The sequence below is a fragment of the Pteropus alecto genome, unplaced genomic scaffold (assembly GCF_000325575.1).
Source record: "Pteropus alecto unplaced genomic scaffold, ASM32557v1 scaffold194, whole genome shotgun sequence".
Taxonomy (NCBI): domain Eukaryota; kingdom Metazoa; phylum Chordata; class Mammalia; order Chiroptera; family Pteropodidae; genus Pteropus; species Pteropus alecto.
Window position 1 is genome coordinate 706,765 of NW_006436281.1, and position 11,927 is coordinate 718,691.

Genomic DNA, 11,927 nt, shown 5'->3' on the forward strand with positions numbered 1-11,927 from the left:
GTTTGGGCTGGAGGCAAAAGACAATTACTGCAGAATTTGTTCCCAGTTTTTAGCCTTTAGGGACCATGAAGACTGAACAAGCTCAAACCCAGTAAGCTGTACCTTTTCTACCCTACAAATTAAAAATTAAATCTTCGCTAGGGAAAAAAAAAGCACAAACACAATCTATGTGTGCCCAAAGTCAACCTTATCTTTGAACTCCATGACTCTTAGTCAACAGAAACGAGAAATAATTTCAATATACAGACTTCATTAAAGGGGACCGTATTCTTACCCCAAGATACCAAGTCCTTGTGGTTCTCCAGGATCACACCTCTGTCCAGGGTCCTCTGAACATGCTTCAAAGTGCGCTCTTCCTCCCGAGTGAAGTCCACAGTCACAATTTTGAAGTTCACTCCTTCCTAAAACAGGACGCACATTCCTGATCAGATCAGCTGGGCATCATTTCCTTCCAATGTTCATAGAGAAAGAAAAGTTTGACAGATGGAAGAAAGAAAATCCAATGGCCTGGAAATTGTCCTGAGACAGCCAGTGTTCAAAAGATTCTAGTCAAGGGTTACAGGTGTCTTCTAGGTGAGCCTTTGGGTTTTGGATGCTGGACCTATTTTTATAACCCCACAGAGGAACACCAGGTAAGAACTAATATAAATTTTCTCTCCTGATCACCTTAAAGAAAATGCTTATTCCAATTACTCCAATTTTTGCTCTGGTGAATATAGAACCCCTACTTAGGAATTCCCTTTAAATTCCCAAGAAACTAACAAAACCAGGACCAGTAAACTTCTTCTGTCAAAGGCCAAAATGTAAATATTTAGGCTTTGAAACTATATGGTCTATTACAACTACAGCTCTGCTGCTGTAGCAAGATAGCAGCCACAGTAAATATATAGACAAATGGGCATGGCTTTATTGCAATAAATTTTACTTACAAAAATTGGTAGCAAGCCAGATTTGGCCCACAGGCTTTACTTTGCTGCAAGATGAAATGTGGACCTTAAAGAAGTATGGATTAAGAGCACTGCCTTTGGAAGGAAAAAGGGTTTTCTTACCTATAAGGAGCGTAAATCTGAATTTTTAAAAAATATATCTAATCTGACAATCTGGGTTTTAATGGTGAGTTTATTCTATTTCTATTTACTAGGCTTAATCATGCCCGGCTCATTGGGTTGCTGAGTGAATAAATTATAAAGATATATGAAAAGCCATTAGCAGAGTTCACTGAACAAAAAAATAAAGGCTGGCAATTATTATTAGGATTATTAGGTCTAAAAACCCTGAAAATGAAGTGACGTTCAATGTGACCTTTATCCTGAACTCTGAGTCTGCAGATGACAGTTCTATGTGGTCCACACTCAAGAGCTACACTTGTAGGGCCTTTAAGAGAGACTCACTGTCATTGCTGCCATATAAAGGGGACTGCCTCCTGTAAACAGCACAGACCTGTTTCCAAGATTCTTGGGCAGAAATTCTGATCCAAAATAGAAGTGCTGAGGTGATCTGTCCTTACCCGAAGGCAACAAAAGCCAGGGAAGTCGAAAGCCACTTGCCACTAAGCTTCTTAAAGACCAGGTGTTATTAAGCTCTGGTTCGTGAATAGGACACAGGGTCTATGAGTCCCACGACACTCCATGCAAAAGACTGCTGTACCTGCATTTTTCTACGTTAGGGCCCATCAATTCCAACCAAAATCTCTTCAGTTTTTCATGATTAGCTCAAAATGAGATTGAGAAATGTCATTTGCAAACTACAACCTGTGGTGAACATGGATTTATCGGTACTGTTTTCAACCTTGAATCCATGCTTCCTTTTAGTAAATATGCCTCTTTGCTATTTAATGTAGGTACCTTCTATATCAAGCTTGTTTAAATATCAAATAAACAATACTAGACTAGGTTAGTGACTGCTCTTCCCACTCCACCCCGGCTATTTGTTCTCAAAGTTCCATGGCCTGCTATGGTAAGACTCGCCCCACTTTCTTATCATTTGCGCAATGGTCCTTTGTCACTAGGTTACAATCCGTGAAGGCAGGTACAAGGTATTTAGACTTTGCAACTGTAACACCAGTGTTTAGCATAGTGTTGGTGTTTAGTAGACACTAAATGTACATTTGGTAAATTATTTCAATACATAAATCAATAGTATCAATAAACTTTATAATATATCAAAATAATTCTGGTCCAAATTGAGTTAATCCTTCTCCTCTCAACTGAATTTCACAGGACCTATCACACACTCTTCGACATATGGACACTAGTTTTTCAAACATCTATCCCCATTTATTCTCTTCTTCCTCTCACTTGTCCCAAATTCTCCACTCCTCCAAATTCCTTCCCAAACCCTTCAACTAAGCCCTCAGGAACTCATCTGCTATAATAATGAAATCCTACAGCTTCGACATCCTCATCAGATAGTCCCTCTACATCACTGTATTCATGGAAACCTACCCTCCCTCTGTGGACTACGTCCTCTGCAGTCCTCACAGGCTCAGGGCAGTCACACCCTCCCATCCTAGAGGGCTCGGCATCAAAGGGGAAGGTATGAGTCCTCCCAGTTACACTGAAATGCATGCCATTTACCTCTCTTCTTGGAGCTGCATCCTACCAACCTCTTGAACAACCTCCCCATCCACTGAAGACCTATAATACCTACCTCCAATTTGAGAACTTGTATTATTTTTTCTTCCACTGTCTATAGCATACATTTGTAGAGTTCTCTGATGAAAATATAACACCTGACTTTACCAAAGCATTTACTGTGTGGCGTCAGGCAGTGTGCTATCCATGTAACAAATGTTGTCATTCGTTTAATTCTCACAAGGTCCCTGTGATAAAAATCTATTAGTAGCACCATTCTTCAGATGCAGAACTAGAAGGCTGGCGAAATTAACAGATATGACTAATGTCAGTGGCTGGGATGCAACATCAAGGTTGTCTGACATCAGAGGCTGTTCTCAGTCATCAATTCATATGACTAGCCCAACCCCCAGACCCTAGAATAACTCTTCGGCACCCCGCTCTCAGGGTGAGACCCTAGATTTAACATAAAGTACTCCACCTCTTGAACCATCCACACAGAACCGCCCACCTGATTATATCAGATTATATTTTTTTTATTACAACACCAGATTGCTTTACTTGCTTAATTACTTCCTTTACCCTTCTCATCCTATGATGGTTTGGGGCTATTACTCTATTGAAATGTCCACTATTTCTATCTACCAGTCTATATTCTTTTCCTTTCTAGTAAGTGTCTTCTGCATCCTTTCCACCTTAATTATTCAGTTCAGAGTCCATGGATCATTCATTTTAACTTTTCTATTTGATATATTCAAAATTTCTCCCAGATATTACCTAGTCCTATGGGACTTCCACTGAATGCACCTGGCTACAAAAACTAAACTGAATGTCAATCTGCCATTCTGAAAGCAGGTTACAAAATGCCCCAGGGGGAAAACCCACAAAAACAGCTGAAGAGAGTTATCAGTTAGTGGTCACTGTCTTGGAATGATCTTTTCAGAGCCACCAGAGGCCCTGATATATCCCCTGATATATCAGGAATGGAGATGTGCGACAAGGGTGGAGAAGGCTTAGAACAGTAATTTTGGATATATTTTGGATATATTTTGGATATATCCAAAATTACTGTTCTAAGCCTTCTCCACCCTTATCGCACATCTCCATTCCAATCCCACACTCATGCCCAACAGGTAACTTCATCTGACTGTTCACAGCAACCAATCTGAACCTTCGCATAACTCCCTCAGCCCCGTTCTTCCCTCTTCCAGAGCCAGTTGAGTCACGCATGGTTTGAGTGAATTCCCCTGGCAATCATCGAGGACTCCGCCTTTTAGTTTTATCACCTCTCTCCAGACTCTTAACTTCTTTTTCTCCACTAACTCCTTCCCACGACCACTTAAATAGTCAAATCTTTTCGGTCCTTTTAAGAAAAAGAAAAAGACCCTCAACCTCCAGTTCCCTTGCAGCTACGATCTCTCCAGTCCTTCACATGATAAGCAGATTTCTCGTAAAAGCGGTCCACTCTTCTCTCCATTCCTCACTTTTGACTCACTTCCCAGCTCGCTTCGATTTGGCTTATGCTACCAACCAGCCACGCACATTTCTCAATGTAAAGAGCCGCGTCCAACTCACCTGGGATGGGACGGCCAGTGACCCAGCATCTTCTCTCTCGACCTTGATGATAATCTCTTGAGGAAGGAGAGAGCTCTGAGAGGGCAAAATAGAAGAAAAAGAGGAAAATAAAGGGAGCTAAGTCACAGCTCAAAACTCTCATCGTGAGTGGAACAGCATTTGACATACCGCCTGTCTTAATGCATCTCGCCAACCAAACTTCTATTCTCCCCCACTGGTAAGCACAAGCCAGCCATGTTGAAAGGGAGAGGGGACAGATGGAGGGGCCCTGAAGCCTCAGACACAGGCATGAGGTCACTGTGGACCTTCCAGGCCAGCCTGGCTACCAGATGAATGGAGCTGAGTCAGTGACACCGGGTACTATGCTGAAGGAAAGAACTGTCCAGCTGAGCCCTTCCTGAATTCCTGGAGCTCGGAATTGTAATTAAATAGGATGGAATAGAGCACGACCAAAGAATGATAAAGGAAAAGATTGACAAATCAATTTCATAAAATGTTTGGCAAAAATAGCCACCAATAAAGGCACCGTCAGTGAGAATCTATACTGTTAAGACTTCTTCCAAATCAGTAAGAAAAAAGGAGCCTCAAAAGAAAAGTGGATAAAGGAAAATGCAATGCAACTCAACTACGAAGAAATAAAATGGCCAGTGAACGTACAAAAAGATGCTCACTTCTCTAAATCAGATAGAATCAAATCTGCATTTCTATAATTAGTTATCTCTATATATTAGAGACCATAGATTCACACTGATACCTCCAAATGCAACTTGACACATTTTATTCTACCTTTCCTGTCTTCCATATTTGTACCTTCCTTCTCTGGCTCCCATTAACCGCTTTATATTTACTGATTTGCTCAAGCTCATGTAACCAAAATCCTGACCATATGAGAGTGTTTCTTCCTCCTGCTGCTGACAACTCCCCCTATGGTGGCCCACTGGTCAAGAGCTTCATATACTCTTGGTGGAAGTTTAAGGTGATACAAACTTCCTGGACAGGTAATCTATTTTTAGTAATATTCTGAAATAGTTTAAGACTCATAAGAAGTTGTAAAAATAGAAGGGAATTCCTATGTGCCCTTCGCCCAGCTTCCCCCAATGATGGTATCATACACAACCACAGTACACTGTCAAAACTAGAAAACTGATATTGGTACAATATTTTTAACTCAAGTATAGAATTTATTCAGATTTTGTCAGTTTTTAAAGACTTTTTTTGCTTTTATTTTTGTCTTTAATGAAAATATTTAAAAAATATATAATGTAATATCCAGTAAGTCTACTTGTAGGTATTTCCTTAGAAAACTATATAAAGTACACTTAGATGTATGTAGAAGCAATTTCATTAAGGGTTAAATTATCCTAGCAAAAACGGGAGGGGAGATGAAACATCCATTAGTAAGTGCCTGGTTAAATAAATTATGCTTCATCCAGGTAACCGAATACTATTTAGGAGCCAAGAGAAGAGAGATTTGCATGACCTGATACATGTAATAACAGAAAGATGCCCATAACAAATTGTTGAATGAAAAATTAAGAACAGCCTATCAAATATGAATAGGTTTTTATAGAATATAAACATAACAGAAAAGCCAGGAAGGACAAGCATTAAAAGCAGTTATTTTTTGGAGAGGTGGAATTAAGGAACAAGTTCACTGTTTATGTTTTAATACTGTATCCATTTTTAAAAGACGTTTTCCTTAATTAATCAGAAACCAGCAAAAATGTTTCCCTCTTGAAAAATTCCTTTGAAACAAGATAATTCCTTTAGTTTCCTGAAGTCTTTTTCTACAGAGTACAATAACTCAATCTGTCAAATGACAGTCCATTCAAGTACTCTTTGCTCCTTTTTAAATCTTCAAATACTGAAAAGCAAGTACTGTTGATTCTTGATTATCACTCAATTATTTAGAGTCCCTGTATTCTGAACTAAAAGGAAACAAATGATTATTGACCCTTTAATTACATAGGGGTTTGAGGTGCTAACCCCTGTGCAGTTGAAAATCCACATATAACTTTTGACACTCCCAAAACTTAGGCTGTCCCTTGGTATTCACATGGGACTGGTTCTGGTTATCAAAATCTGAGGATGCTCAAGTCCCCTGTATAAAATAGCATAGATCAATGCATCCAGTTGGCCCTCTGCAGCCATGGGCTCCCAATAGTGAAGAGATATTAATTGAAAAAAATTCACATATAAGCGGACCCATGAAGTTCAAACGCATTGTTGCATAAGGGTCAACTGTATTTTACTTTTCACAGATGTGCCACTTTCCCCCCTTTATCAACCTAGAGAAAATTTCACTATTACATTGGGAAGGATTATTAAAAATGGCTAGCATTAATGTGTTTAAAGTCGGAAAAAGATTTTTCCAAACCTAAAAAGGCCTCTCCGTATTTCCCAGCAGGTACTGAGGTTAACACAGAGAATGCAAAGAGCCGAAGCTGCACACAAAGGAAGCCCAGTGGGAAAGCTTAGCTACTATGTGGCCCGCCTTAAAATGTCTGCGTGGAAATTACAAAGCTCCAATGCCAAAGAAAAAAAAACAATAAATCAAAATGCACAATGTCAAAATAACGACAAAACTATAGATGGTTCAAGAAAGCCACAAGTTTTGACCCTTGCGATACTGTGTATTATAAGAAATATATGTATTTGGTCATTCAGATGACCAAAACATATTTCACAGATATATTTGGTTCTCACCCACAGTTCCTGGCATACAGCTCCTTGGAATGTCCTCTCTTGTTATGCTAATGCGGTGACAATTGGAACTTTCGGTACCACCTCAATTTGCAGGGGGAGAGAGAGGCCTGAGGTTGAACCAATCATCAATGGCCAGTGATTACATAATAAAGCCTCCATAAAATCCCCAAAGGACAATTCCTCAGTCCTTTTGGGGGGAGGACTTCCACACTGGGGAGCCAGAATAATTCCATGTGTCACCATACTGGGCCCAAGCTCCATGAGGACAGAACTCCTTCATTCAGGACCTCACTCTATGGATCTCTTCATCTGGGTGTTGATTCATATACTTTAATATCCTTTGTAGTAAATCGATAATCCAGTGAGTAAACGGTTTTCCTGAGCTCTGTAAGCTGTGCTAACAAATTAATTGAACCCAAGGTGGGGATCGCGGGAACCTCTGGTTCACTGCCAGTCATTACGAGCACAGGTAATGACGTGGACTTGTGACAGGTGTCTGAAGTGGAGGGTGATCTTATGGGATTGAGCTCTTTATCCGTGAAATCTAATTCTACCTCCAGGTAGACAGTATTAGAATTGGGTTGAATTCCCAGATACCCTGCTAGTGTCAGAGAATCGCTTGTTGGTGCAGGGAAGCCTACACACACACACACACACACACACACACACACACACACACGCACGCTGGAACTGGGTGAGGAGTGCTGTTCGACCCTAATCTGCTAATGGATTCAACCATATCGTGGAAACCTGCTACAAAGAGAAATCAAATTCCTGATGCGTGATCACGCCAGACATGTCTTTTCTTGGTTGATGTTGAATTCTAATAATTTAGGGCCAGAAGGTAACTCATCTTATAATTTAAAAAATGCCTGGGAAATGAGAATTTTCTCAAGAAGGGAAAACTACGAACACTAGACTGTAGTTTAAATTATTATCACTCATTTAGTTTTTTCTGTTTTGTTTTGAAACACCTAAGATCAGCTGAGAAACGATGCCAAGAACCAAGTTAGAAACAAAACGCAATGTTTCTAACCCAGTAGGTACTCAGTAGAAAGAAAACTCCAAAATGTTCCTTATCTACAATTGCTAAAACGATTTTACTTGGGAAACATAGGTGCATCTTCTCTTTAAACGAAACCGTGTTCAACGCCTTTTAGTTTAAAAGTTTTCACAGGGAAAACAAAAGGGAGATGAGTTCTGCTCACAGTCAACTCTGCATCAAAAGTCGTAACCTGCCCCCACGCAAGTGGTCGATTCTATCATTTTATCTTTCTGTTTCTTAGCATCACACACGTCCCTTCGCTTTTTTATTCACCTTCCACTAGCGTGGATTCTGTGGTTTCACTGGGCTTAAGTCAGTATCAACACGCCATAGGCACTTCATAAATGTGTGTGGACAGTAAAACCACCGCCGAGAGAAGGGATATGGGATGTGCTACCTGAGCCTTGGCATTTGTCCCTGTGGTCCCCAAAGGCACCAAATCATTGCTGAGCTCAAGTCGCTCCTCCAGCTAGAAGGGACCTCATTGGGCGCCCTTCCTTCTCAGAAAATTCAAAGCATCAGCATCCAGAACCTACTCCCAACTAACTCTCAAAACAAAATGCTCAAAAACCATCTTGTCACAGAAGTGTGTGAGCACACACACACATCTACACTCACCCACTCTTTCTAGCCATTTTAGTAATGTCTCCTGTATTTACACCTTAGGTCCTATGGTTTCCTTCACATAATGTCATCTATCATTTGCTTAGTACGCTTAACAATACACAGAATACTTCAACACAGAATATCTCACACGATTATCTAAACTTCTCTGAAGAAAGAGGTGATGTCCATTTCACCGACACAGAAATTAATGGTAATAAAGTTTAGTAAACTCACTTAAGCCCATGGAGTTCACCAGACGGTCCACGCATTGATTGCCTGATGTGAACTCCTCCCCTTCCCACTGCCCCTGCTCAAATCTGCCTGTTCATTCAAGGCTCAGATCAAATGCCACTTCTTCCATGAAGTCTTCCCAGACAGCACAAAGTCTCATCTCTTCTTCCCTTAGGATTTCTTAGCTGTTTCTGTTGGCCCTTACTATTCCAGTAAAATCATTCTCCTCAGATTATTTCTACCTCTAGATACCTCTTCTCTGGGTCATGGATTCTATACTGTAAGGAATTGTATATTTTTCAACTTTGGATTCTCTTCAAGACTGAGTGGGAGCACAACATGAGTTACCTGAATTTAACAAGGCTAGAGTATGTGCATTGTTGGGATATAGAAATGGAATGAAGTCTTTACTCCTACTTCCTCCCCAACACACTGTTGACATTTATTTATTTTACAGCTTTATGGAGGTATACTTGACAAATAAAATTTTTATTTATTTAAAGTGTACAATGTGATGTTTTGATATACATTGAGCTAATTAACAAATCCATCACCTTACAATTTTTTTGCATGGTGACAACACTTAAGACCAACTCTCTTAGCAAATTTCAAGCACACAGTACAGCAGTGTTAACTTTTGTCGCCACGCTGTACATTAGATCCCCAGAATTTACTTGACCCTTTGACTAACATCTCTCCCATGCCATGTCCCCCATGGCCCCGCCACTGGCAGCCCACGCTCTACTCTGTTTTTATGAGTTTGACTGTTTTAGATTCCACGTCTAAGAAAGATCATGCAGTATCTGTCTTTCTGTATCTGGCTTATTTCACTTAGTATCACTTCTGGAGCATTTTAAAATTGTCCTTTTTTTCAATGGTCACCTCTCCCTGTAATGAAGGTACATCCTCCTTTTCCTTTGCATACTTTACAAAACTGGAACAGGAATCAGACTGGTGACTTCCACACAGAAAAGAGTTATAGGCAGAAGATAACTTCTCTCTGTGACATAGGTGGAACCACGTGTGACCCAGAGCAGAGGAACAGAGACAAGCAGAATTGTCATGGAGTAACCTGTCCCCTTCACAGTGAGCCCATGGTTGAATCAGATCTAGGACACTGCTATTTGCTCACCGGTGAACAGAACTGACCAAATACACCACCCCGCCTTGGGAGCTTCTTGGGGCAAAACAAAGCTTCAGATCCAATCACACAACGATGCCTGAACTCAGCTCCCGGAGCGAGCTGGCTGGAAACCCTTTATCCTGGAGAGGGTCAGAATGTGAACTCTAATAGGCATCACGGCGGGAGGCTTGTCCTTCCTGGGTGTGTTTATTTCCCTTATTGGGGGGCAGGTGGGGGGCAAAGGGCAGGGCTCGCATTTCAGCTCAAAGGATATGACACACAGGAACTCGAAGTTTCTTAATTACTGATTTGAGAGGGGAGAAACCAACTCCCCTGCCTGATTTTCTCAGAGATGCTCCTGACCAGTCTCTCTAGTTCTAATGCACAAGAAAACGCTCTCTGGTCCCACACCATCAGCTATGAATAATTCTCCCTTTCCTCAAAAATACATAACAGACCCTCCGCCATGGGATCACTGACTTACCAATGACCTGCCCAGCTCTGAATGTTGAGACCGACAGGGGACAGGCGAGCCTCTACCATGCCCTCAGTGGGATTTTTGGTCTCAGCTCCCAAAGGCAGACAGGGCTCAGAGTCGCCTCTAGGCTTCCCTGCGCCCCCCACTCTCCCCCCGGCCCAGTTGCTTCCAGGTGTGTGTCACTGAAATCTCGCAGGTGGTGTCCCAGTACAGTTTGTTCCCAGGCGGGTTCACTGGACTCATGTCTCTCATTCAAAGTCAAGACCTTGGTTCCCTTATTTCTCTCCCTGCTGGAGCTCTAATGAACAATCATCAGATCAAAACAACATACCTCTGCATCTTCTGAACGATTAAAATTAACCAGAGTACGTTCGGTTTGAGAAGCATAGTAGCCGGCCCCCAAGATGGCCCTCAATGACCCCACCTCTTGGTAGTCACACCCTTACATAGTCTTGGCCCGCCTGGCACCAGAGTGGGATCTGTGTGACTAACAGATGACAGAGGAAGTGATGGTGTGTCACTTCTGAAATCAGATAAAAGACACTGTGGCTTCCATCTTGGTTGTATGCAATTAAGGGTTCCCTGTCCCCTCCTCAGGCCCCTTTGTCCCAGATCACGTGCTCTGGGAGAGACCAGCTGCAAGGTCTACGTGGTGTGGGACCGAGGCCTCTCACCAACAGCCAGATGAGTTTGCAAGTGGGTCCTCCTTCTGAAGGCAACGGCCTGGCCCCCAACACTGGACCCTCATCAGAGACCCTCAGCTCCAGAAACGTCCAGGGAAGCTGCTCACAGAACCTGACACTCAGAAACTGTGTGAGATACTAAATGTTGGTTGCTTTAAGCTGCTAATTTGGGGAGTATGCAACCACAGATAACTAATACAAGGAAGAAAATGTTTTTGCTTTTCTTATGTAGCTTTGGAATATACATGGCATGCCTTTCTGTCTGTGAAAACAAAGTCGTCTTTCTCTCTGCCGCCTCGCACATGGCCTTACACTGGTTTGGGAACCAGTACACATGAGATGGAAGTAAAAATTATAATAGATGGATTGCTAATTCAGTTGTATAACATACAAGAAAATGGCCAAAAGACCATTAAGAGTCCCAGAAAACACCCAAAGTCACTAGCTTAAGGTAGAATACCAATGGTCATATCAAAACACGCTATGTCTGTAGTTTTGATAAAGATGTGAATGTAAATTTATACTTGCATTAACTCCCTTGAAAACTCTTGTGCATGTGTACATGGAAGCATAAACAAAAACATTTATAGCAGTGCTATTTGTAACAGCAAAAAAGTTGAACACTAATATCCACTAATGGTAAATCCCAAAACTTGTGGCATGCATTTAGAAGTTGAAATCTGGGCCCAGGTGTGCAAATTGGTATCGGAATTTCGCTGCTCCCAGGACCTCAGAGTGGATGGAGATAGGGAATACGGGTGTGTGCGTGTGTGTGTGCATGTACGTACACACACACGCATGCACACACTTCCATGTATTTCTACACCCACACATACTGAAAACCATGAGCTGCATCAGTACCTCCGATGCCCACTGACCACCACACAGTTCATTCCAGCATTCTCTC

At 41.6% G+C, this 11,927-nt stretch overlaps 1 protein-coding gene across 1 annotated transcript in view; it reads right to left on the reverse strand.

Annotated features, from left to right (window-relative positions):
• ZNF180 (zinc finger protein 180) overlaps positions 1-11,927 on the reverse strand; it is a gene marked incomplete at its 5' end in the record, with an annotated part of 18,122 nt that overhangs the window by 4,735 nt on the left and 1,460 nt on the right. Inside the window, 2 exons of the mRNA XM_015589267.2 lie at positions 275-401; positions 4,149-4,223. Coding sequence (XP_015444753.1) covers positions 275-401; positions 4,149-4,223 — 202 coding nt within the window. The remainder of the gene's footprint in view (positions 1-274; positions 402-4,148; positions 4,224-11,927) is intronic.